This window comes from Chionomys nivalis, chromosome 19, assembly GCF_950005125.1.
Source record: "Chionomys nivalis chromosome 19, mChiNiv1.1, whole genome shotgun sequence".
Lineage (NCBI taxonomy): Eukaryota > Metazoa > Chordata > Mammalia > Rodentia > Cricetidae > Chionomys > Chionomys nivalis.
In genome coordinates, this window is record NC_080104.1 from 62,998,673 (window position 1) to 63,025,749 (window position 27,077).

At 48.5% G+C, this 27,077-nt stretch overlaps 3 protein-coding genes across 4 annotated transcripts in view; 1 reads left to right on the plus strand and 2 right to left on the minus strand.

The window, feature by feature from the left end:
* The window catches only part of LOC130890474 (H-2 class I histocompatibility antigen, Q10 alpha chain-like), a 136,809-nt gene that overhangs the window by 3,500 nt on the left and 106,232 nt on the right, over nt 1–27,077 (plus strand). Inside the window, exon 2 of the mRNA XM_057794409.1 lies at nt 1,436–1,441. Within this exon, the coding sequence (XP_057650392.1) occupies nt 1,436–1,441 (6 nt within the window). The remainder of the gene's footprint in view (nt 1–1,435; nt 1,442–27,077) is intronic.
* LOC130890473 (H-2 class I histocompatibility antigen, D-37 alpha chain-like) lies at nt 8,885–11,921 on the minus strand. Its single transcript, XM_057794408.1, has 8 exons — nt 11,858–11,921; nt 11,428–11,697; nt 10,909–11,184; nt 10,197–10,377; nt 9,859–9,975; nt 9,646–9,678; nt 9,294–9,341; nt 8,885–9,155 (listed from the first exon to the last, which is right to left on the minus strand). Exons 1-7 carry the CDS (start codon nt 11,919–11,921, stop codon nt 9,335–9,337), a joined length of 948 nt encoding a protein of 315 aa, XP_057650391.1. The 3' UTR covers nt 8,885–9,155; nt 9,294–9,334.
* LOC130890466 (H-2 class I histocompatibility antigen, Q10 alpha chain-like) lies at nt 16,691–20,930 on the minus strand. Of its 2 annotated transcripts, none has more exons than XM_057794392.1 (9): nt 20,805–20,930; nt 20,327–20,596; nt 19,882–20,133; nt 18,875–19,156; nt 18,647–18,751; nt 17,769–17,801; nt 17,621–17,667; nt 17,385–17,480; nt 16,691–17,239 (listed from the first exon to the last, which is right to left on the minus strand). In XM_057794392.1, the coding sequence occupies exons 1-8, from the start codon at nt 20,875–20,877 to the stop codon at nt 17,388–17,390; spliced, it is 1,155 nt and encodes a 384-aa protein (XP_057650375.1). In that variant the 5' UTR covers nt 20,878–20,930; the 3' UTR covers nt 16,691–17,239; nt 17,385–17,387. The 2 variants fall into 2 exon arrangements, with proteins under 2 accessions (XP_057650375.1, XP_057650374.1); XM_057794391.1 differs by having other exon boundaries at nt 16,691–17,243.

Sequence of the window (27,077 nt, forward strand, 5' to 3'; positions counted from 1 at the left end):
AAAAGAAAAATCCATTGCTGGTCTCAAATGTTTCACACTGGTACAGGATTTTATGTGCTGTTGTTTACAAGTTATTGTTGGTTAGTGTTAAAAAAAACATTGCTGGTCTCAAATGTTTCACACTGGTAAAGGATTTTAAGTGCTGTTCTTGTTTAAAATGTAGCCATATATCCCCACTGAGAAAAAAACACAAAAAAGACTTTGGTAAGAGTTTTTATGTTGTCTAAAAGGCAAGAGAGATTTTTGGTATGTTGTTTAAAAAGCAAGAGAAATTTTTGGTGTGTTGTCTAAAAAGCAAGAGAGATTTTTGGTAAAAAAAAAATTGTGTGAACAGAAATGGGCCTTATCTAGTTCCCTGTGTATGTTTTCAAGGTCTAACTTAAAGCAGGTAGGGAACTGCTGACAGTCTATCCCCGCAGGGTTCTCGTGGCAGGTCTCAGGGGCTGGTTGAACCACCATCTGTGTTTTTGAACATTTAAAGGAGGCTTACAGGCGTTATACTCCCTTTGACCCAACCTCTGAGGGTCAGCAAACAGCGGTAGCTATGGCCTTCATAGGACAGTCAACATTAGATATTAAGAAAAGTTACAGCGGTTAGAAGGGTTGCAGGATTATATCTTGCAGGATTTGGTTAAGGAGGCAGAGAAAGTGTTTCATAAGTGAGAGACTGAGGAAGAGAAACGAGAGAGAGAGAGAGAGAGAGAGAGAGGCGGGAGACAGAAGAAAGAGAGGACCAGAGGGATTGTAGACGAGAGAAATTTGACTAGAATTTTGGCCGCAGTGGTAGCAGAGAAAAGAAAGACAGGGCCTAGACAGATAGAAACTGGGCAACAGAAGACCAAAGATGAGTGAGGATGGACAGAGGCACCTCTTGTACAAAGACCGATGTGCTTATTGCAAAGAAAAAGGACATTGGGCAAGAGAATGCCCGAAGAAGAAAGGAAGGGCCTCTAAGGTACTGGCCCTAGAAGAAGATGATTAGAGGGGATGGGACTCGGACCCTCTCCCCTGCACCTAGGGTAACTCTGACTGTGGAGAGGACCCCTATGGATTTTCTAGTGGACACAGGGGCTGAGTACTCTGTGCTAAAACAACCATTGGGGAAGCTAAAGAATACAAAGACTATAGTAATTGGAGCAACTGGACAGAAACAATATCCGTGGACCACCTTACGGACTGTAGATTTGGGGAGAGGACAAATGGCTCATTCCTTCCTGGTTATCCCTGAGTATCCCACGCCTTTATTAGAAAAAGACTTGTTAACAAAGTTGAAGGCCCAGATCAGCTTTACTAAACCAGACCGGAGGGGATCAAAGCCTTTTGTTGACTGAACCAGTGACCTTTGCTCCCCCTGCTGGCCTCAATCCTGCTACCCTACTGCCCGAGACTGATGACACCTCACCTACCCATCACTGCGCTGACATTTTGGCAGAAGAAGCTGGTACCCGAAATGATCTGAAGGATAAGCCTTGGCCTAGGAGTCCAAACTGGTATACAGACTGCAGCAGTTTCGTGGGTGAAGGTAAACGGAAGGCAGGGGCAGCAGTGGTATATGGGAAGCAAGTGATCTGGGCCAGTAGCCTCCCTGAAGGGACGTCGGCCCAGAAAGCCAAACCCATGGCTTTGATACCAGCTCTACGAATGGCAGAGGGAAAGTTTATCAACATCTACACTGACAGCAGGTATACATCTGCCACGGCCCATATACACAGAGCAATATACAGACAGAGAGGACTGTTAACATTTGCGGGAAAAGACATAAAAAGTAAAGAAGTAATTTTGAGCCTCCTTGTGGCCATACATTTGCCAAAGAAAGTAGCCATCGTACACTGTCCAGAATACCAAAAAGCTCGAGATGCTGTGGCTAAAGGAAATCAAATGGCAGACCTAACTGCTAAACAGGCGGCCCAAGGAGCAATGATCCTGGCAGTCAAAGAGCCTGAAGATTATCATGATATCAGTGAAAACAACTTTAGATACACCCCCAAGGACTATCAAGTTATGGGCAAATTAGGACTGGTAAAGGAAGCCCCATATGGGGCAGTAGAGACAAAAGGAGGAAAATTAGTCCTCCCACGAAAAGAAGGGCACAAGTATGTTACCAACTTACATTACCCGACCCACCTGGGGGCCAGGAAACTAAAAGATGTGGTTAGGTCCTCCGACTATTATGTTATGGGACTGTCTGACTTGGCAGAAGAAATAGTCAAAAGCTGCAAGGCCTGTGCTATGACTAATGCAGGACGCTCCATATATACTCCTGGGAAGAGGCTCAGAGGCGACTGACCTGGGGTCTACTGGGAGGTAGATTTTACAGAAACTAAGCCAGCCAGATATGGTAAAAAGTATTTATTAGTTTTTATAGATACTTTTTTTGGGCTGGGTAGAAGCTTTTCTTACCAGGACTGAGACGGCCAATGTGGTGGCTAAGAAGGTAACAAAAGAAATCTTCCCGAGGTTTGGGATACCCAAGGTAATCGGGTCTGATAATGGACCTGCCTTTGTTGCCCAGGTAAGTCAGGGACTGGCCACCCAACTGGGGATCAATTGGAAATTACATCGGGCTTACTGACCAGAGTCAGGTCAGGTAGAAAGGATGAATAGAATTCTAAAAGAGACCTTTACAAAATTGGTGGAATGACTGGACAGCCCTCCTTCCCTTTGCTCTGTTCTGGGTTCAGAACACTCCAGGGCGATTTAAACTCACCCCTAATGAGATCCTATGTAGGGGACTGCCACCGCTCACTGAGTCGGGTAGAATGTATAATCCTGATGCTATTCTTTCTAGACCTTTATTTTTCCCGCCTAAAGGCCCTTGAAATGGTGAGACGCCAGATCTGGGAACAACTGAAAGAAGTATGCATCTCTGCCTGGATCCACGCCTCCCATGTGAAGCGAGCTCCTGAACTACCCAAATTGCAGTATTGAGTCCTTTAACAACATCACCAGTCAGGAGGCTTGTGTTTGGGAGGCTAATCATAGGCTGACTCTTACTGAGGTTATGTAATGAGACTCTTAAGAGCCCTAAGACTCCTGACACCAGGTACTCGGTTCCCGGTTTAGATCAATGGTGGGCTTGTAGTACAGGCCTGACACCTTGTGTGTCGACATGGGTTTTTAATGACACCAAAGATTACTGTGTGCTTGTACAACTGGTACTTAGGGTCTTTTATCATCCAGCTAACATGCTTGAAGATGAGTTTGACAAGCACCCAACTCGCTTTTGAGGAGAACCTATTTCTCTGACACTAGCAGTAATCCTGGGCCTGGGGTAGCTGCCGGTGTTGGGATAGGTACGGCTGCCCTAACACAGGCCCCTCAGTACTTTAATGAATTAAAGCTAATTACCATCATTAGAGAAAGATTAAGTGCTGTTCATATTTTGATGTTACGTCACCAATATAGCACATTACAAGGTCAAAAAGATATTGAAATCTAGTTCTATGATTAGAACTAGGTACTAGAAGTGGGGAGATGAAAGACCTGGATAAATCCAGACCCCTCTAGCAGAAAAAATAAAGCCAAAAATCTAAGCAGGGAGAGAAGCATCAAAAATCTAGATTAACCGGTTCAGTGACTCTGTTTCAGGAACTAGCTGAAGATAAAGTTAGATTATAATCTTGAGAAACAGGGAGTTACCCCCCCTTGTGATTATCACTGCTATTTTCGAAATTTTTCAGTGATCACTGGTATTTTCGGAATTTTCCAATGATGCCCTCCCTACCCTCTTTGGATTATTGTGTTATGGTTTCTTCCCTTAAACACTGCTTCTCCCAGCTACTTGGGGTCGAACTCTCTATGGGTGCATGGGAAATGAGTTTCGGCTCCAGTGCACTGGCTCCTGTCCTGTCAATAAACCTCGTGTGATTGCAACAAGGACGATCTCGCATGAGTTCCTGGGGGGTTGTGTTATCCTGAGACTTGAGTGAGAGTCTCCCCGCTTTGCGGGTCTTTCAGATGGAGAAAATAAATGGTAGCATGGAGAACCTTCCAGGATCTGTGTTTGCTGTGTTGAGTGTCAGGGTGGGGACAGGAGGAGTCTGTGGGAGCTGAGGACGGGGCTGTGCCAGGTGGCGCTCAGCCATGTGGTGTGCTCATTCCTGGACTATGTCTTCCTTGGCTCTTCTGTCCTTGTCACTTAGTACAACCACATGGTGACAGAGTCTGGTCACAGGGACACTGGGATGGGCATAGCTCTGTCCTGTTCCCAGGACTATGAACAACCAGGGCTGCTCTGACAGGTTACCCTGAACTCAGTGCTGACTGTGATCTTTTCTGTCTTCTGTGTTTATTTCTTGTCTTTTTGTTTTTTTAAGGATTTATTTATTAATTATTTATACAGCATCTGCCTGCATGTGTCCCTGCAGACCAGAAGAGGGCATCAGATCTCATTACAGATGGTTGCTAACCACCATGTGGTTGCTGGGAATTGAATTCAGGACCTCTGGAAGAACAGTCAGTGTTCTTAACCTGTGAGCCATCGCTCAGCCCTATTTCTTGTCTTTTTAGTTAGTGTGGAGGTCTGGGCCTGTTCTTGTTCCTGTGAGTGGTGTCTGTCTCATCCTCCTGTGGGGTCCCTGAGTGACAGCAGTAGCAGGTGTTTTCCATCCCTGTCCCCCCAAGGTCCAGCTAGGCCCCTGCACTCAGGAGCCTGTGGTCTAAGGAGATGAGCCTCAGTCTCCTGAGCTCCTGCCTCCTTCCAGGGCTGTTGCCTGGAGGTTCTCCCCTCCCCATATTTCAGAATCTAACCCCTGTCTGTAGGATCAGCAGAGAGGACTGATCCACAGAGTCTCAACATGGATCCGGTCCTGCGGGACTGCGTTCTGCTCTGCTCCACTTTACAACACCCCCCCACACACACACACACACACTCAGAAACATGCCTGGCAGGTTCACAACCTTACGATCGATCTCAAGCTTCTGGTCCTGAGGACAAACAGCTACATGGTGACTTTGTGTTGAATTCTTCCTCTCACACCAACGCTTGTGAAGACTTTCCAGCATTGACCTCGTCTCCAGTGGGGATCTCCAGGGGAAGGTCATGCTAGATGTAGAAGGCTCAGGTGCAGTCATGAGCAGAGAGGTGCCAGGTTCAAATTCTGTGAGTAAAACTACTTCCGCACGCTAACTCCACCCTCCCTCTTTTTTTTTTTTTTTAAGAGTTGAATATTAGAACTTTTATCTTGGGGAAGATACTTTGGGACTTGGCTTTTGTATAAATTTTAACTGTAAGATACAGATTCATCTTCTTCCTGTGAAAATGGAGATAAAACAATGAGTGTTTGCAGTGAGGTCTCGGCCAGTTAAGTTGTTGGTGATGTAGGTGATCAGCAGACATACAGGGAAACCAGAGTCTTGATTATGAGGAGTCCCAGCGGTTGGTTCTCAGCACAGTTCCTAAGGCACTCAGTGACAAGAGCATCATCAGCCTCACTGTGAATTCTGCTCTGCCCTCCCGAGATCATGTTCCCAAGCTGTCACAAGACACTGTGCTATTGGGAACCGTGAATTTCCTAAGTAAACTTTACGAGCTAAAACATGATCCTTACACAACTAATAATTTGTTTAAACAACAACATTTTACTATAATTTCATCATAAATGTGCATTGTGATTAAATGAGCCACAGGACTTGGAGGCTTTTTTGTCTCCCTTGGGCAGGCCCCCTGCTGATGGACTTGAAGTGGCCTCAGAGTTGGCACAGGAAGCACCCAGACAGGAAATTCTCAGCACAAAGGAGATTACCCAAGAGGTAAATGGGGGAGGGGATTTGCTATCTCTGGGTGGAACAAAGACAGAAGCAGGAGTGGTTTTTTGGGGGAGAGGGGCTGTGTTAGCTTGAGCTGCTTAAGTCCTGATTGGATGTTAGTCAGTGTAGCCAAATAAGGAATTTTGAGTGCTGAACCTTGATGTTTTAAAATTTGATATTGGTGATCAACCTGCAGGGCAAACACTTGTATGGATTTAAGAGCTTTTTCAGGATACAAACACAGGGCCTATCTCAACACATTACTGAGCTATCTAGGAAGACAGAATTCTCCCACAATACCAGAAAATGTTAGTAACCCAAATCAAACACAAAGATAATTAGAAAGTTGTTCTTCAACACATTCCTGATATAAGACAATTGTTTGCTGCAGAGGAGTTATATCAAGTGGAATATACCAGACCAGTATCTCTCAAGCTAACATTGCAAGCTGGATCATTTTAAGGCAGAGAAGTACTCTGCTATCTTCTATGCTTTCATTCAGCACGCAGGATTACAGATAATTCTAGGTGTGTTCTGTATCCATTGTGACGTGCTACTCTGAGGTCTGGAAAACAAAGGCTCAGCTCTCCATGATAACGACATAAATCAGACAAGTTGTAGGTAGGGCTTTAGACTCTCCTTAATTCTGTCATCTGATGTGGGATTCCCCTCTGTGTGCTGTGATTACCATTAATGAATAAAGAACTGCATTGACCTATAGCAAGACAGAACTTAGCGAGGCTGGGAAAACTAAACTGAATGCTGGGAGAAAGAAGGGTGGAGTCAGAGAGAAGCCATGGAGTTGCCAGAGACAGAATTGGGAACTTTACCCAGTAAACCACAGCCACTTGGCAATATACAGATTAATTAAAATGGGTTAAATTAAAATGTAAGAGCCAAAAGGAAGCTAGAGCTAATGGGCCAAGCAATGATTTAATTAATACAGTTTGTGTGGTTATTTTGGTGGTAAAGGGCTGGGAACAAACCAGTATCTCCTTCTACAGTTGTGAGCTGGTGGTCACATACATTTGCTAAACTTGAACTCACGTTGTTTGGTGCAGCATTAAGGAATTTGATGATATGGGTTTCAAGAAAATAACATCAAATGCAACGATTATATCTATGTTTTTAAAAAGAGAACTCATGGATTTCCCACTAGACCAGCAGCACACTCAATTTGGATATGTTGTTTTTAAATCATTTTAAAAGGAGTTTTTCCTTTGCTCATTCTTTCTTTTTGCCTTTATAAAGGCTATCTTCATTTTTAAAATAAAATATGCAACTAATACTATCTTGATTTTTAACATCAAAGTTCATTTAGTGACCATGGACCGTCTATAATGCAATTGAAGTAAAATACTGATGTTTAAACAAAGTATTATTTATGTAATAGTCATGCCATAGCATGTACAATTCAGTGAGAAAATTCACGGTCCCCAAAAGCACAGTGTCCTGTGACAGCTTGGAAACATGGTTTCAGGTTTATGGAGGACAGAGCAGAATTCACAGTGGGGCTGATGATGCTCTTGTCACTAAGTGCCTTAGGAACTGATGCTGAGAACCAACCGCTAGCATAACCAAGACTCTGGTTTCCTAGTATGTCTGCTGGTCACTTGCATCACCAATAACTTAACTGTCAGAGATCTTACTGCAAACACTCATTGTTTTATCTCCATTTTCACAGGAAGAAGATGAATCTGTATCTTACAGTTAAAATTCATACAAAAAGGGGGCTGGAGAGATGGCTCAGAGGTTAAGAGCATTGCCTGCTCTTCCAAAGGTCCTGAGTTCAATTCCCAGCAACCACATGGTGGCTCACAACCATCTGTAATGAGGTCTGGTGTCCTCCTCTGGCCTGCAAGCATACACACAGACAGACTATTGTATACATAATAAATAAATAGATATTAAAAAAAAATTCATACAAAAGCCAAGTCCCAAAGTATCTTCCCCAAGATAAAAGTTCTAATATTCAACTCTTAAAAAAAAGAGGGAGGGTGGAGTTAGCGTGCGGAAGTAGTTTTACTCACAGAATTTGAACCTGGCACCTCTCTGCTCATGACTGCACCTGAGCCTTCTACATCTAGCATGACCTTCCCCTGGAGATCCCCCTGGAGATGGGGTCAATGCTGGGAAGTCTTCACAAGTGTTGGTGCGAGAGGAAGAATTCAACACAAAGTCACCATGTAGCTGTTTGTCCTCAGGACCAGAAGCTTGAGATTGATGTAACGTTGTGAACCTGCCAGGCATGTTTTCTGAGTGTGTGTGGGGGTGGATGTTGTAAAGTGGAGCAGAGCAGAACATAGTCCCGCAGGACCGGATCCATGTTGAGACCCTGTGGATCAGTCCTCTCTGCTGATCCTACAGACAGGAGTTAGATTCTGGAAGGGGGAGAGGAGAACCTCCGGGCAACAACCATGGAAGGAGGCAGGAGCTCAGGAGACTGAAGCTCATCTCCTTAGACCACAGGCTCCTGAGTGCAGGGGCCTAGCTGGACCTTGGGGGAACAGGGATGGAAAACACCTCCTACTGCTGTCACTCAGGGACCCCACAGGAGGATGAGACAGACACCACTCACAGGAACAAGAACAGGCCCAGACCTCCATACTAACTAAAAAGACAAGAAATAAACACAGAAGACAGGGGAAAGAGCCACAGCGGCGTGAGTTCAGGGTAACCTGTCAGAGCAGCCCTGTTGCTCATAGTCCTGGACACGGACAGGGTTGTGCCCATCCCTGTGTCCCTGTGACCAGCACTGAGTTCAGGGTAACCTGTCAGAGCAGCCCTGTGGCTCATAGTCCTGGAAACAGGACAGGGCAATGTCCATCCCTGTGTCCCTGTGACCAGGCTCTGTCACCATGTGGTTGTACTAAGTGACAGGACAGAAGAGCCAAGGAGGACATAGCTGAGGAGTGACCACAACACATGGCTGAGCGCCACCTGGCACAGCCCCGTCCTCACTCAGCTCCCACAGATTCCTCCTGTCCCCACCCTGACACTCAGCACAGCTAACACAGATCCTGGAAGGTTCTCCATGCTGCCATTTATTTTCTCTATCACACTCTCGAAATTCTCTCCTTTAGGTTGACCTGCTAATCTCCCATGTCAAGGACACATGAAGAATCAAGTTCACATTCATATTTTTATTTTCAGTGGGGTAGTCAGGGGCTGCAGCTCAGGGCAGCATGGAGGTGACAGGATGGGGATGTGACCTCCTGCCTAGCTGGACAAGGAAGTTGGCTGGGAAGGGAGCACAGGGCAGTACAGGGACAGGTTCCAGGTATGCAGGGGTGAGGTGGGCTCCCCAGTTTTACATTGTTTCCACAGGAGAAAGCAGACAGCTTCAGACATTTGTTCATTCTTGAATCAGAACAAGTCCCCGTGAGGCAGCAGTCTGAAGCTAGGAACTAAGAGTCATGAACAGTCAATATAAAGACATCTCAAAGGCCTGCTGTGACTTGTTCAAACGTCTGAATCCTGAGAATCCCTGGGACCCAGTCCTCTCCTCCTTGCCTCACCCCAACCCCACATCCCCAGGGTGTCACCTTTTCAAGCCTCCAGAGACAAGACAGAGCTCTGGACACTGTTACTGCCTGTGGAAGAAGAAAGGACAAGGCACATTCAGGAGACTGAGAGAATGTGGCAGGAGGAGGAATTAGGAGCTGGCTGGGTTCCCCACCAGCTCAACTCCATCCCAAAGGTCTCAGGGAGCCGGGCGATGGTGGCGCACGCCTTTAATCCCAGCACTCGGGAGGCAGAGGCAGGCGGATCTCTGTGAGTTCGAGACCAGCCTGGTCTACAAGAGCTAGTTCCAGGACAGGCTCCAAAGCCACAGAGAAACCCTGTCTCGAAAAAAAAAAAAAAAGTCTCAGGGACAATCCTGCTCCCCAAACTTACCTAAAACATGAGCATAGTCCCCTCCTTTTCCACCTGTGAGAAGAAAAGCTGTGAGACACCAGGGAAGTCACCAACTCTAGGAAGTTTCCAGAACTGACAGCAGACCCAGCTTAGAGACAGCAGCAATGAGGGGTGTGGATGAATTTCCCATTAATGAGGCAGAGATTCTTCTAAAAGGAGCTGAGAGAGAACTCAGACCCTGCCCTTCCGAACCTGTGTTTCTGTTCCTCTTCATCACAACGGCCACCACAGCTACAATGATGGTCACAACTCCAAGGAGAACCAGACCAGCAATGACTGCCATGATGGGGACTGTGGACTGAGGAGGCTCTGGGAAGGGAGGGACAGGTAGGGAAGGTGAGGATCATGACCCAGCTGTCAGCCCTGACCCTGCTCAGGGTCCTTAGAGGGCTCCAGCTTTCCCTGAGGCCGGCTCTGCACCCACTCCCTCCTTACCCCATCTCAGGGTGAGGGGCTCAGACAGCCCCTCATGGTACACATGGCATTTGTATTTGTGCTCCTCCCCAGAAGGCACCACCAGAGATGCTCACTTCTGGAAGGTTCCATCCCCAGAAGGTCTGGTCTCCACCAGCTCGATGTCCTGGTTCTTTTCCTCCTTCTCCCTCTGCCAGGTCAGGGTGATGTCAGCAGGATAGAAGCCCATGGCCCAGCACCTCAGGGTGACATCACCTTTAGGTCCAGGATGATGGGTCACATGTGCCTTTGGGGGGTCTGAGGAAAGGGTTGTGAAGATGAGACATCTTGCTTCCTTCTGGAGACTCAACAATGTCCATGTGGCCATTCTGGGAATGGACAGGAGAACTGGACAGGATTAGGGTGTCCTGATATTAGTAGACCCCAGCTAGAGCTCAGGCCCCGGGGTCATGTGCTCTTCGGGATGCTCTAAGACGTGTGTGACAGTTTGGGGTAGGAGGCTACAGGGCTCTGCAGACTGATGGAGGGAAAGAGATTCTGGTCCTGAGCTGAGTGAGGGCCAGGAGACTCAGAAAAGCTGGAGTCAGACTCCAGAGACACCGAGTGTGGGGCACAGAAGAGACCTGAGAGAAAAAGCTCCTGTGGTCCAGGGCCATCTTCAAGGCTGACCTGCTGTACAAGAGTTAGTCTCCCAATGGGAAGAGCAGCCTGTAGTCTCCCTGTCCTTATTCCTCAGCCCAGTACCTGCTGGACAGTGTTCTTCCTCTGAGGATGCCCAAGCCTTTCTCCCACACTACCGAGGAAAAGCGAGGATGGGCCTCCAGGTACCTGAGCGCAGCAGGGTCGCTTTCCCCAGCTGCAGGTATTTATGGAGCCAGTCTACGCAGGGGCCCTGCAGGTATGCTCTCTGGTGGTCGGCCTCATTCACGTCCTCTAACTTGCGCTTAGAGATCAGAGAGGCCGCGTCAGTTGTGGTCCAGGAGCGCAGGTCCTCGTTTAGGGAGATATAGTCCCGGCCATCGTAGGCCTCCTGACAGTAGCCACGGAGCAGGCGCCCATCTGGACCCAGGTCACAGCCATACATCCACTGCAGAGTGTGAGGTTCTGGTGGGGACACAGTGGTTAGCGCCGCCTTGCGGCCACCCTGCCCCCAATCAGTGCTTCTACAACCCGATCTTTCAGAAAAAAGGGCTACGGAAACCTGAGCCAAACTCTGCGGGGTCCTTTCTGTTTGAGGGTCTGGGCAGGAGTTTGGATGAAACTATCGCTCAGCAGGTAAAGATGACCCAAACCTGTCTCAAGGGAGATGGAGGGGTTGTGTCTGTGATCGGGGCCGCGGTCACTCACCGTCGTCACTCTGATTGTAGTAGCTAAGCAGGGTCTGGAGATTCAATTTGAAGTGCTTTCCTGTGTTCCTGGCTTTCCACGTCTCAGTCTCCCAATACTCCGGCCCCTCCTGCTCCACCCACAGCGCCCGCGGCTCCAACCTCGGAGTCTCCGCGTCGCTGTCGTAGCGCACGAACTGCGTGTCGTCCACGTAGCCGACGGAGATGAACCGGGGCTCCCCGAGGCCGGGCCGGGACACGGCGGTGTGGAAATACCGCAGCGAGTGCGAGCCTGGGGGCGGCGCGCGGTGAGAACTCGACCTCCTCCGGGGACCAGGGTCCCAGGCAAAGACAGGGGAGACACGGACTAGGGCAGTAAGATGCGTTTACTGGGTACTTCCCCCACCCGGCTCGCTGCTCCTTCCCGCAGAGTCTCCCCACCCCTTACTCACTAGCCTGTGTCTGGACCAGGACTATGGCGCCTGCCAACAGCTTGAGCCAGGAAGAAGAAGACATGGTCCCCAGTTCAGGGGCCTGTGAAGTGTGTAGAAGCGGTTCCTGTCAACTGCTTTACTTGGAACCTCTGTGTCCCTGATTGGTTTCTCTAGAAACTCGGTATCCAATGAGAGCTGTGAACTCATCATTTATGTCGGGAGAGAGGAACTCGATTGGAGTTGAAAGTGGAACTGTGTGTAGGGAAAACAGTGCTGGGCATTGTTCTGGCGTCTTTAATAAAGAAAATGCTGTCAAAAGTCACTCCAGACCTAGGACTTTAAGGGAAACTGTGTCCTCTTCACTCTCGGGCAGCTGTGAATGTCCTGCATAGTGTGGGCCCCTGGCCTGTACCCAACCCGGCCAACCCGATACCGCCCACCCTCAAGAACAGTCCCCAAACCTAAAGCAAAACTCAGACACCCACAGCCTCCTGCGGAATCTCTAACACTGGCATCAGGGGAGTTCGGGACCCTGCGCTGGGTCGTGAGGGACTGTGATCCCCGACCCGGTAGTCAGTCACTCACCGTCCTGACTCTGGTTGTAGAGGTGGAGCAGGTTCTGAAATTCTGTCTGGGCTCCTGTGGGTCCCCAGGGCTCCAGCTCGTTCTGCTAGCTCCACCCTCAGGACTCCGGGCTCAAGTTGCTTGAACTCCACTGTAGTCCCTGTAGCCTGAAGCAATGAAAAGAGCCGGAGGGGCCAGGATGGCGAGATGCAGCAGTGGCAAAATAGGGAAGCAGATATGAGCCTGGGAGCAGCAGGCTGTGAGATGCTGCCCCTGCTCATGTAGATGAACCTGGAAGCAAGAGAGAGCAAGATTGAAGCCACCAAAGTATGCTTCAAATCATACCACATCTTTATGCTCTCAGAATCTGAAAGCCACTTCTGAGGAATTGAGACTTTGTCTTGACTCAATAAAGCTAAGTCTCTCTCTCTCCTCTCTCTCCTCTCTCTCTCTCTTTGTGTGTGTGTGTGTGTTTTAAATTTTATTTTGTGTATTTTACCTGCATGGAGGCCAAGTCTATCACATGCCTGTAGTATGTGTAAGGCCAGAAGAGGGAGACAGAAGTCCTGGAACTGGAGTTACAGGCAGGTGTGAGCTGCTTTAATTGCTGAGTTCTCTCTCCAGCCTCAGACACAGTGGTTTTAATTCAGCAGAATAGAAATATTCAATGATGGAGTCACGTTATCATTAGCCGTCTCATAAGTACCACTTGTGTAGTAGTAGTGTAATATCTAATATTACACAGGACAAAGTATTAAAAAGAATCCTCCCACGGAAGGAAGAGATGGCTTAGCTCTCAAGAGCGCATTCCTAGGTCTTACAAAGAACGCGCAGCTGGTTCCCAGCACTCTCATGGCGCTCACAACCGCAGGTAACTCCAGCTCCAGAAAATCTGTCCCCCTCGGGCACCGCACTTATATATTCACATACAAAAACACAGAAACATAACTTAAAAATAAATTAAAGAACCAAAACCTACATAGACTCTACCTCAAGACTCAGAGAAACAATGTGGCCAAGAGGTTCAACAGTCAGAAGACATGGGTTTCGTTCAAGTCCCAGGTCATAGAACGGCTCTTACAGCATTTTCTTTTTTAATTTTTTTTATTATTTCATGTGCATTAGAGTTTTGTCTGTATGTATATCTGTGTGAGGGTGTGGGATACTCTGAAACTGGAATTACAGGAAGGAGCCACCATGTGGGTGCGGAGAATTGAACCCGGGTCCTCTGCATGAGCAGCCAGTTCTCTTAACCAGTGAGCCATCTCTCCAGCCCCGCATTTTTCTTCACTAACAGCGCCAGAACGATGCCAGCACCGGTTTTCCACAGGCACAGTCTCAACCCTGACCGTGTTCTCCCTGGACATAAATGTTGCACTCTCAATTCTCATTGAGCACCTAATTTCTAGAGAAACCAGTCAGTCACATAGAGGTTCCAAAGGACAACAATCCACAGGAATCGCGTCCACACTCTTAACAGTCCCCTGTAGTGAGGACCAAGTCTTCTGCTTCCTGGCACAAGATGCTGTCAAGACCCAAGCTAGTGGGGAGTGAAAAGGACTCTGCCAGAGAGAACAGGGCTCCGAGTGGTGGCAGTACCCTGTCAACATAACTCGGTTGCCCTGGTCAATGTCTCCCCTGCCTTCACCTGGGATCCTGGGCCAGGGAAAGTGCAGGAGGTTCGGGATCTCACAGCTTGTGTCCTGAGGCTCACACTAGCTGAGCCGTTTCTACACTGCAGGGTCCCTGCCTGGCCTTCAGCAACCGTGGTTCATTTGTCAGCTGTGAGGAAGACACACAATCTGTGCGTTCCAACAGCTTCAGGAGATTCCAAGGATGGGGCCGAGGGCGCTGTGGATGGAGCAGGAGGGGCCTGAGTATTGGGAGAGGGAGATATGCAATGCCAAGACCACCCAGCAGACTTTGGGCTCTGTCCGGCTGCGACAAGCATAGCTACAATGGTGTGTGACCACGGGTCGGAAGTTAGGACTGCTCCAATTTGCCAAGGATGGAACTTGGGTTCCAGTTGCCCCAGGTCCCAGGTCCCAGGTTCTGCACAAATGCAGCCTGAGAGGTGGCTTCCTATTCAGTTTAGAGGGGGCTGTGGGTGGACTTGGTTCACTGCTTTCTTGGTTACATTCACATATAAAAGTATACTGAAATGGAAGTAAGGTTGTCTATATCATTAGACTAGTCTGCCTCATTGCGGGCTCTTAGATCCCAGGTCCTGCAGACACAGATCTGCACAGATTGGCAAAAGTCAACAAAGACGCCTGCAGAGGGTATCAGTACCCTGGAACTGACGTTACAGAAGGTTGTGAACCCGAGTCCTCTGGAAGAGCAGCATCAAGGTAGAAATGATCCAAGTTTAAGGCAAGGAAGTGTGCGACCTTGAAGAGAACCCCATCCTCTCCCAGGCGGTCTCTGGGAGTCTCAGGTTGTTAACATGTTTACAGAGAGGTCCTTCTTTCCTGCACCCCTGTGGTCTAGATTCACTTAACAATTGTAACCTGATCTCATTTAGGTTCTTAAGCAACACTTTTGAGGCTAATACCTTTAAAACGCATCCCAGTAATGTATACAGCTATTTGTAAAGACGACAAAGTGTGACAAGCCCACACTCATGCTCTTGGTATACTTTCTTTCTTTCCCTCCCTCCCTCCCTCCCTCCCACCCCCTCCTTCCTCTCCCTCCCCGCCCCCCCCCCACTCTCTGAGACAGGGTTTCTCTGTGTCCCTGGCTGTCCTGGAACTCACTCTGTAGACCAGACTGGCCTTGCACAAAGATATCTTCCTGCCTCTGCCTACTGAGTGCTGGGATTGAAGGTGTCACCACCGCCAGGCTTGTCTTTCTTTCTTAACGTTCATCTTTTTCTTGGCACCTCTCTTGATCCTCCTGCTTAAGGTCTACATTAAAATACATTTATTGGTTCTTTTTCATGGCACCTCCTAGGTACCTCCTGGTCGTGGGAATATCTCCTTCCCAGCCACCAGCCGTCAGGAACTCTTGGAAGTGGATGATGAATGCAAGCTTCGCACTTCCCATGAGAAGGGCACAGAAGTAGCTGCTGATGTGAAGGGTGAATGGCAGAAGGGCTTCGTGGTCGGAATCAGTGGTGGGAAGGACAAACAAGGTTGTCCCACGAAGCAAGATGTCTGGACCCACAGCAGAGTGTGCCTGCTGTTGTGTAAGGGACGTTCTTGTTGCAGACCATGAAAACTGGGCAGAGGAAGTCCAAGTCTGTTCAAAGATGCATTGTGAATGCCAATCTAGGTGTCCACAACTTGGCTATTATAGGCAAAGGAGATAAGGAAGTTCCTGCACTGGCAGATACTACTGTCTCAGTGGGTGGGGCCCAAAAGGTTGGCAGAATCTGACAGCTTTTCCATCTTTCTGAAGAAGCTGATGAGGTTGGCCGATATGTTGTCAGAACATAAATAAAGGGGGTGAGAGGCCTAGTACCAACACACGCAAAAGTCAGCATCCCGTTACTTCATGCATCTTTCAACACAGACACTGAAGTGCTGTTCTGGAGAAAGAATGCACTGAGGAAAATGAGCCCAATGCTGCAGAACGTCTTAAACCTTTGGCCAAGAGAATGAAGGAAGCCCAAGAAAAAAAAATGCCAGGAACGGATCCACAGGAGATGCAGGCTATCCTCACTGAGAGCTTCTGCTTAATCTAACTCAATTAAAAATGGGTCTTTAAGCCGGGCGGTGGTGGCACACGCCTTTAATTCCAGCACTCAGGAGGCAGAGGCACGCAGATCTCTGTGTTCGAAACCAGCCTGATCTATCAAGTGAGTTCCAGGACAGCCAGGACTGTTACACAGAAAAATCATGTCTTGAAAAAATAAAAAGTGTGTGTGTAGGTCTTTAAAAGTAACAAGTACAGCTACCGCAGAATAGAATCCTTTTTTATTTGTTTGTTTTTAAGACAAGGTTTCTCCGTGAAACAAAGTGATCAGACCTTCAAAAAATACCTTTATTGGGCCAGCCAGCTGGCTCAGTGGGTAAAGGTGCTTGCCTCCAGGTGTGATGACCTGCGTGCCATCCCTGGACCTACTTGGTAGAAGAAGAAAACAGACTCCTACAAGTTGTCCCGTGGCTTCTACACATGAGCTGTGGCTCTCACACACATGCACACAATAATTAAATAGACTTACGCCACATTAAAATAAAAAATGTTTATTAACCCCCAACTCTACTAGTCTGCAATTCTCTTCTGCACCAAAGTCATAGATCACAATTTGGCTTGAGTAAAGGTCCCTAAAAATTAGGGGGTGCTACTCAGGTCACAGTGGGTGAGGGGGTGGAGCTTTGTTTCCAACCCTGTGCCCTGTGACTGTGACAAAATACCTGATGAGAAGCCACCCAGCGAAGAGACAGGGGTCAGACCTTCAAGACAGAAAGGTGGGAGCCAGGGAAGAGACAGGGGTCAGATTTTCCAGACAGAAAGGTGGAGCTGTCTCTGTTCACAGTGGCAGGAGATGTCCTGCTCAAGCCCTGCTCAGGAAACAGAGGAAGGGGACTCCAGCGTTCCGCTGGCTTTTTCCTGATTCTCCAGGCAATGAGTGCAGACACCTTATAGTCAACATGGTTCTTCCCTCCTCAGTTAAATAAACCTGGCTGGAAGGACCCTCACAGACACACCCAGAGGGGCGGCTCCTAGGTGATTCTACATCCAGGCAAGTCTGTGAAGACAACCGACTGAGTCTGGTGGTGGTGTCCCAAGTCTTCAATCCAGGAGGCAAAGGCACGCAGATCTCTGAGTTTGCGGCCAGCCTGGTCTACAGAGTGAGTTCCAGGACGGCCAGGACTGTTTCATGGAGAAACCCTGTCTTAGAAAACAAACAAATAAAAAGAATTCCATTCTGTGGTAGCTGTTCCAGGCATTTCCACATGAGTGAGGAGACTAGGCAAAGGCTTCTGAGATCCACAGGGAGACAACACCAACAGGGTGGTGGGAAACAGGCAGATACCTTTCAGGGTGACCAATCAGGCCATCTTAAAAGTCTGAAGAAGTGGCCTGGATGACTCTTGCAGGGCTCAGCCTTCCACAGGGGAACCACTATCGCCTACAAGATTCAGAGCAGATTCGGGGCAGTCATTGTGAAGTGGTAACATTTCTGAATAGCTCACTCCTCACTCAAAATGTCCAAGTCCAAAGACTCTCGCCAGCCCCACCACGTGTCCCCTGTCTTTCCCCACGTCTCACCTCATCATCCACGACTGTCTTGCCGGAGTCCTGGTGACTGTCCCTGCCTAGCACAAAGCAGGACCTGGTCAGGCTTCAGGAGGCTTGAGGTGAAGCCGGGTGAGCTCCCATGGCTCCAAGGATCTGAATCCACCCCAACCACACTTACCTGCTTCCTGAGGGTGGATCCTTCTTCTCCAACCTGAGGGAAGAAACCATGTATGGGTGGCAGGGGAACAGGCAGTCCTGAGGGCCTAGAGCAGTGGTTCTCAACCTCCCGAATGCTGACACCCTTTAGCTCCCCATGGTGTGGTGACCCCACCATACAATTATTCTCTAGCTACTTCATGGCAGTAATTTTGCTGCTGTTATGAATCATAACGTAAATCTGATATGCAGGAGATCTCATGCACAACCTCCAAAGGGGTTGCGACGCACAGGTTGAGAACACTGCCCTAGAGGCATCCTCTTAGTCCTGAGCCCAAGGGAAATTTCTAGAACTGAGGTGATGTAATACCTTCCTGGAGGTTTGTCCTCAGTGAGACCTCTGGCGGTGACAGCTGGGCGTGAGGTCTCAATCACCAGAACCTTCCCCTAGCTAAAACTGCCCTTCGGTCCCCTCTACTTTTTTTTAAAAAAAATTTATTTATTTATTTATTTATTTATTTATTTATTTATTTATTTATTTTGTATACAATATTCTGTCTGCGTGTACGCCTGCAGGCCAGAAGAGGGCACTAGACCCCATTACAGATGGTTGTGAGCCACCATGTGGTTGCTGGGAATTGAACTCAGGACCTTTGGAAGAGGAGGCAATGATCTTAACCTCTGAGCCATATCTCCAGTCCCTCCCCTCTACTTTTGAAGGTTAAACAAAAAGTTCCCAGATGAAGTAGAAGCAGAGTTGTGGATGGTGCATCCCACTACCCAAGCAGAGCACACAGCTACCCGTGGAGTACAGTGCATCTCACTACCCAAGCAGAGCACACTGCTACCTGTGGCGTGAAGCCCTCAGTAGGAGAAGAAAACTCAGCACGTCTCTCCTACCTGCATCCTTCTTCATACATATGTAACACATCAAAGCTCCAATGATGATGAGACAGACAAACAGGACAGGAATTCGTAAGATGGGGTTCTTGTACCAAGCAGCCTCTGGGAAAGGAAGGGAAGGTGAGGACCACCCATCTCTCATCCCCAACCCTGCTCAGGTTCCCCAAAGAGCTAACTCTTACTTAGTTTACTCTAATCCCAGTTCTGCACCCATGTCCTCCTTACCCCATCTCAGGGTCAGGGGCTCGGGCAGCCCCTCATGCTGCACATGACATGTGTATCTCTCCTCCTCCCCAGAAGGCACCACCACAGCTGCCCACTTCTGGAAGGTTCCATCCCCTGTAGGTCTGGTCTCCACAAACTCCATTTCCTGGATCAGTTCCTCCCCATTCAGCTGCCAGGTCAGGGAGATCTCAGCTGGGTAGAAGCCCAGGGCCCAGCACCGCAGGGTAACAAAGGTAACTCTTTTCAGAATGAAGTGATGGGCCACATGTGCCTTTGGGGGGTCTGAGGGAAAGAGTTGTGAAGATGAGACATCTTGCTTCCTTCTGGGGACTCAACAGTGTTCATGTGTCCATTCTGGGAATGGGCAGGCGAACTGGGGTGGGATTAGGGTGTCCTCATATTAGTAGACCCCAGCTAGAGCTCAGGCCCCAGGGTCATATGCTCTTCGGGATGCTCTAAGATGTGAGTGACAGTTTGGGGTAGGAGGCTTCAGGGCTCTGCAGACTGATGGAGGGGAAGGGATTCTGGTCCTGAGCTGAGTGAGGGCCAGGAGACTCAGAAAAGCTGGAGTCAGACTCCAGAGACACCGAGTGTGGGGCACAGAAGAGGCCTGAGAGAAAAAGCTCCTGTGGTCCAGGGCCATGGTCAAGGAAAGAAATTGTTCATCAGTTACTAAAAGATTGGTCTCCTGCTAGAGAAAATGAATTTCCTAATTGTCTGTAAGAGAAAAGCTGTTCTCCAAGGGCGTAATTCTTGGTCAAAGATCTGGATCCCAAGGAGATTGCTGCCTGCCGGGACTCTGGGGATGAGTGAATTAAGGCCTTCTTGTTCAGGGGTCTCCCTCTCCTCCTCCATCTCCAAAGGACAGGATCTACTCCAGAACCTGTGCTTGCTGGGCCAGTGAGCTAAGCCCCAAGTCCTCTCATCCTGCCCATGCACCCCCAGCTCTCCAAACTCCCAGCAAGCAGCCTGAGGGAAACTTGGGCAGGGTGTGGCTCCCCGGGCACCTGAGCGCAGCAGTGTGTCCTTCCCCTTTTCCAGGTGTTTCTGCAGCAGCTTCACGCACTTGCCCTTCAGGTGGGTCCCTAAACTGTCCTGCGAAATCTGAGCTAAGGTGCTGCTAGTGGCTGTCCCGGAGCTCAGGTCCTCATTCTGGGTGAGGCAATCCACGCCATCATAGGCCATCTGGTCGTACCAGCGGAGCAGGCGCCCATCTGTCCCCACTTCGCAGCCACGCATCCCCTGCAGCGTGTGAGGGTCTAGCGAGGACAAGGTGATCAGTCCTCGCGGGAAGCACAGCACCACTAACTGCTAACCAAGTCCCAGCGAATCCCTGAGGGCTCTTTTTCTGGTGAGGAACTAGGCAGGTCTCGGGTGACACTGCAGTTCCGCGAGTCTGGGCAACCCTGGTACATTTTTGGGTGATGCAAAGGGTCGGGGTCACTCACTCACCGTCCTCGCTCTGGTTGAAATAGCGAAGCAGGGTCATCAGGTTCCCTCCAGACAGTTGTGCTTGAGTCCTGGCCTTCTCGGTCTGCAGGTCCCAACTCTCAGGCCCCTCTTGCTCCATCCACGGCGCCCGCGGCTCCATCCTCGGAGTCTCCGCGTCGCTGTCATAGCGCACGAACTCCGTGTAGTCCACGGAGCCCACGAAAATGAACCGCGGCTCCCCTAGGCCGGGCCGGAACACGGTGGTGCGGAAATACAGCAGCGAGTGTGAGCCTGGGGGCGGCGCGCAGTGAGACCCTGACCCTCCTCCCGAGACCCCGGGCAGAAGCGCCGGTCGGGAGAACGGCGCGGGGCTTGGGACAGGGGTGGAGAAGGGAGCAGCGGAAAGTTCAGGCTGGGCGATTGGGAGACGTGAGTTCCTGGGTTCCGTCCGTCCCTGCCCCTTCCCGCCAAGATCGGTTTCCTCCTGGGTTGCACTCACCTGCGTGGGTTTGAGCACAAAACAAAGGTGCCGCAAGCATCAGTCCGAGAGCTGGGGGCACAGTGGCCCCCATTCTTGGGGACCCTGAGCGTCTGGTTCTGGGCGGATTTTGGGCACCTTTACAAACCAGAGTGACCCTGATTGGATTATCTCAGAACCCGACTTCAAATGAGAGTGAGAACATTTGTGACGTCATCAACATTCGCGCAGAAATCAACAGAGGTTGGGGACTGGAAAGTGAAACTGAATGCAGATCTCCCAGTCACCACCCCATCCCGGAAACTCTGAGAGCCACTGCCAGAGAGCCCGACAAGGCGCTGACTTACGGGAAAGAGCTAGGGTTTGTCAACCTGTCTTCCTGAGTCCTAATCAGAGACTGTCTGTGGAGTTCAGGGGAGACTGCGGATTGAACTCAGGCCTTTTCTAATTCAGTGCTGTGAAGATGCAGTCCCACCCGTTCTGGGACTCTGCCAGAAGAAATATGCCAGCAGGTGTGTGGGCAACAGCGACCTCGTCTGGGAATTCCTTGGAGAGATAGGTCTTCTCCGTCTTTCTCTGTCTCTCTCCTCCCTCCCCCCACTGTGTGTCTGCCTTTCTGTTTCTCCATGTCTCTGTGTCTCGTCATTTTTTTCCGCTCGCTTTTTCTGAGTTTTTCTTTTTAAAATATTTTTTTTTATTATGTATACAATATTCTGTCTGCATGTGTGCCTGCAGGCCAGAAGAGGGCACCAGACCTCATTACAGATGGTTGTGAGCCACCATGTGGTTGCTGGGAATTGAATTCAGGACCTTTGGAAAAGCAGGTAATGCTCTTAACCACTGAGCCATCTCTCCAGCCCCTTTTTTTCTGAGTTTTTCGAGAACAGGGTTTCTCGAAGAAGGAAGTAACTATGACCATCTAGTCTTCAATCCCATAAAAGACCTGAGACGGAAAATAATATGACTTGAGTAAGCAGGAAGTGCAACCACACAACTTCCAAAAGGTGTAAGAAGTGACAAAGGCAGCCGGTTACCTGGGCAATCACCCAAAGTCTCATTTGCAATGTTGGAGCAATCAACTTTGGTTAAAGCCTAGAGTAACTGACAGACGATTTTCAGAGGCAGGAAAATTTGAAAAACTGTCTTACCCTGTCTTGGCAAAGCTTGGCAGTCTTTTTGTTTGTATCCTGCTTGTCCAGTCTGGACACCATGCACTTTGTCAGTGGTCAAGACAGGGCAGTTCTTTGCCCAAAGGCCAGTTGTGCAAAGAAGAAAACAAGCTCCAAGTGGAGTGTCTTTGGTGGAATCATCCTGAGCAGTTTGTAACCCAAAACCAATTATAAAGTGGTGCTATCAGCATGGTGGCATCATATCAACCAGGTGGAGTCGCTGTTGTAGGGCCCCACCTTCTTTCTGGAGACTTCAAAGATTATTGCAGGAAAATTTATTGTTTATTGTGGAAAACTTAAACATTATTCATGTAGACATACATTTAATAAAAGGTACCATAGAGACAAAAATAGTCATAGGGAGAAGTCAAATTTTGCGAAAGAAGAGTGAATCGGTGGAGCCTGAGACTTAATCTCAGGGTTTGTGCCCCACATTGGGAGGCAATTTGTTGTCATACCAAAGAGTTCCACAATAGCCCGGAATGGAGTATAACAAGTTTATTTATTTGGGGATAAGCTCACAGTATGGGTAGCGATTTGCAGTCCTCTGCATGCGCAGGGAACTGAAACTGAATCCAGCATCAGCGAGGGCCATGCATGGTTTTCGCCGGCATTTATAGTATATGAGAGGCACGCCCCAAATGGGCCGGTATCTTAAAGGCTATTGTCTGAAGGGGTTCCCACAACACAGGGCAGTTAGGGATGTTGCACATAGAAACTTGTCTCGAAGCATCAAATTAAAACAACAATAACAACAAAAGAATACATTGGCCCATGAGAGAGGGAGCTGGGAGAGCAAGAGAAGAAGAGAGAGGGACAAGAGAGGGGACCAGGAGAGGGAGAAGAACCAAAGAGGCCAAGAGCGCCAGGAATGGAGCCAAAGTGGAAAGCACTTGACCAAGTGCCTGGGTTATATAGGAAAGAGAAGCTGAGGGGTTGAAGAGGTTTAGGATGGGGTGGAGGGGAGAGGTGCTGAGAGGAGCCAGGGCTCTGTAGCACCAAACAGTTTATTTCTCAGCCAGCGTGTATACTAACGACAGGCAAAAGGCAGAACAAAGGGCAGTAGAGTCAGCTGACCACCTCCCTGCTCTGTCCTTGGGAGGAAGCTCACACAGGTGCAGGATCTCAATACAAGAATTCATCTAGCCGGGCGATGGTGGCGCACACCTTTAATCCCAGCACTCGGGAGGGAGAGGCAGGCGGATCTCTGTGAGTTCGAGACCAGCCTGGTCTACAGAGCTAGTTCCAGGACAGGCTCCAACGCCACAGAGAAACCCTGTCTCGAAAAACCAAAAAAAAAAAAAAAAAAAAAAAAAAAAAAAGAATTCATCTAGTAGCAAGCAGCTACCAATCACTAAGGAGGAGTGCCTCTGGCTGGCATACACCAGTCCAAATCTTAATACATATGTGTTCTTTCATCTGGGCAAAAATGCTCTTTCTCATGGGGCTTAATCAGAACTTTCTCACAGCCCTCAAGGATATTTGGAGCAAGCACAGCAGGCAATCTTGAACTCAAATGACTTCTTTAAGTCAGTAATGACTCCAGATGGAAACTGAATGACATGTGGGCTACCACAGGTACCATTAGCAGCACAAGAACAGGCCTAGTCCTCCACACTAACTAAAAAGACAAGAAATAAACACAGAAGACAGGGGGAAGCGCCACAGCTAGCACTGAATTCAGGGTAACCTGTCAGAGCAGCCCTGTTGCTCATAATCCTGGATTCCAGTCCAGGAATCCAGTCCTCTCCTTGCTTCGACCCTAATCCCAGGTGTTGTGCCTGGTTCCCACAGTTGTTAACTCCCAAAGAAATCACACAGAAATCTACATCAATTATTAACTGATTGGCCTAGTATCTCAGGCTCTTCTTATTAATTAATTAATTCTTATAACATATTAGCCCATAATTCCATAATTCGTGTCTATGTTGGCCATGTGGCTTGGTACCTTTTTGGTTGAGGCAGTCACATCTTGCATCTCTGTGTCTGGGTAACAACTGCAGACTGCAGAATACTCTTCCCAGAATTCTCCTGTTCTCATTGCCCCACCTCTACTTCCTGTCTGGCTATCAGCCAATCAGCATTTTATTAAACAAGTACAAGAAACAAATGTTTAGAGGGTAAAACCATTGCCCGTAGCACCCAGGCCCCAGGGCGTCACCTTTTCAAGCCTCCAGAGACAAGTCAGAGCTCTGGACACTGTCCCCACCTGCAGTAGAAATAACCAGACACAGTCAAGAGACTGACTGGTGGGGCTCGAGGAGAAACCATCAGCTCAGTCTGCACTCAAGGACCTCCGGGATGATTCTTCTTCCCCGACATACTGAACTAACACAGGAGCATAGCCTTCTTTTCCCCCTGTGAGAGGAAAAGCTGTGAGAATCCAGGGAAGCCCTGGTTTCTAGAGAGTTTCCAAATTGTGACTGCAGATCAGAGGAGGGTCAGGAAGCACGAGGAAGGAGGTATGCAGGGAATGAACTAATGCCAGTCTGGAGGTCTGTCCTCAGCAGGAACCTTCCTCTCTAGCCTCTGACCTCTGAGAATCATATGCCCATCCCTTCCATCATCAGGGTTATGAAATGTTCCTCAATTTTCCAAGCATTTTATAGTAGGTAATTCTCAGCATACAGATCCAGAGATGACATGGTTGTGCACATGACGTGTGTGTGTTTCTGTGTGTGTCTGTGTGTGTGTGTGTGAAAGACAGAGATGCACTCATGCTACAGCAGGTGTGTGTGTGTTGATCAGAGGAGTCCGTTCCTTCCTCCCACTTTTACATGGTTTTTGAGGGTTGAATTCAGTTCATCAGACATGCATGTGTATACCTACTGAGCCATCTTGCCAGGCCAGGAACCTTTTCTCAGTATCTAGAAGACAGCGTTGTCTGATAGCCATTCACCATGCACCCTTCTTGAAGGTGCTAAATTAACATAAAAACATGCAAAACAAAATAGAACGAAAACTAGACTCTCTCCCTTCCATACCTGTGTTCTTCCTCATCCACATCATCACACATCCAATGACAAAACCTAAGACCACAGCTCCAAACACAACACCAACAATAGTCATGATGGTGGACTGAGGAGACTCTAGGAGAGGAGGAAATGGAAGAGAAGATGAGGGTCATGGCTATGCCCTGGGTCTGTATAACACTCCAGCTTTCCCTGACCCCAGCTCTGCACCCACGCCCTCCTTACCCCATCTCAGGGTGAGGGGCTCAGGCAGCCCCTCATGGTGCACATGGCATGTGTATTTGTGCTCCTCTCCAGAAGGCACCACCAAAGATGCCCACTTCTGCAAAGTTCCATCCCCTGCAGGTCTGGTCTCCATGTCCTGAGTCTGTTCCTCCTCATCCCTCTTCCAGGTCAGGGTGAAGTCAGCAGGGTAGAAGCCTAGGGCCCAGCACCTCAGGGTGACATCATCTTGAGGTCTGGGGTGATGGGTCACATGTGTCTCTGGAGGGTCTGAGGAGAAGAGTTGGAAATGTCAGGTGTTTTGCATTCTTCCGGGGGACTCCAGCAGGGTTCATGAGACCCTCCTGGGAAAGGTCAGAAATTGGGTGAGGGAGGGGTTAAAATATCCTGAAGCTTAGACACAGGTTCTAGATAACCTTATCTTTGGGAAATTCTAGATAGGGGTGAAAGAGCCCAGGGCCAGAGAGCTCTAGGTGCCACATCAGGAAAGGGACTTCTGTCCTGACTGGGTGGGGCTGAGGGATTCAGTCTCACTGAAGACTCCAGAGACCTTGGGTGTGGGCAGAGAACTGGGCTTGTGGAAGGCTGTGTCCCACAGGACTGCAGACTGAAGGTCAACTGCCTTGGTCACTTCAGGACCTTCTCTCCTTCCCTCTGGAGACACTCTGAACCCTCCTGAGGGAAGGGTGAGCCCTGGGAGAGTCAGTCCCTGCTAAGGGCAAGGATACCAAATAGAACTTTCCACCTCCTATAAGTGAGAGACAAGGGACAGGTGGATATGATGTCAGAAAGAGAGACAGCCTGAGTTTCCTCTAAAGCCAGGAAGCAGACAAGGGAGTACACTCTCTGCTATCCTATTTGATACAGTGATGATTTATATAAGCTATCAGAATTAGACAGATGAAGGCCGGGCGGTGGTGGCGCACGCCTTTAATCCCAGTACTCGGGAGGCAGAGGCAGGCGGATCTCTGGGAGTTCGAGGCTAGCCTGGTCTACAAGAGCTAGTTCCGGGACGGGCACCAAAGCTACAGAGAAACCCTGTCTCGAAAAACAAAAACAAAAACAAACAAACAAACAAAAAAAAGAATTAGACAGATGATAGGCACAAACGGGTTGAAATAGGAAAGGAAGAAGTCACACTATCTCATTTCCAGACAACACAATTCTGTACTTAAAAGACCCTGTTGCATCCACAGGAAAACTCTGGGACCAAATAAACCCTTATGGCTGCCAGATACATAAATCAATATAAAAATGTAGCCTTCATTTATGTCAGCAGTGTATTTTAGAAAATGTACGACATTCAAAGTAACTTCATCAGAATCAAGTGTTTAGAAATATATCTCACCAAAGAAATGAAAGAAATCAACAAAAGCTTCAAGATACAGACACAGGACATCAGAGAAGAAAATCCATATTCCTGGACTGGAAGAGGTAATATTGTGAAAACGGCCGTACTACCAAAATTAATCTACAAGTATGATGCAATACTATCTAAACTCTGATATATTCCATAGTTTTAGAAAAAAAATAAAGAATTAGTGTGGAATGAAAAAGACCACAAACAAGCAACAATCCTAATGATTAAGACAAGTGCTCGAGGTTGAGCAAGGTTGAACACTTCTTTAAACTCAGGACTTGTGAGGCAGAGACTTGTGAATGTCTGTGAGTTCCAGGCCAGTCCTGTCTACAGAGCAAGTAGGACTGTGACACAGAGAAGCCCTGTCTTGAAAACAAAAGAAAGGAAAAAGAAAGAAAAGAAAAGAGCACTGCTGTGGGGTTACGCTCCCAACCTCAAATTACCCTGCAGAGCTATAGTGACAAAGACAGCCTGAAACAGGCATAAAACAGGCAGGAAATCAAAGGCATAGGATAGAGATCCTGGACATAAAATGACAAAGCTATGCAGACTTAATTTTAGACAAAGAATG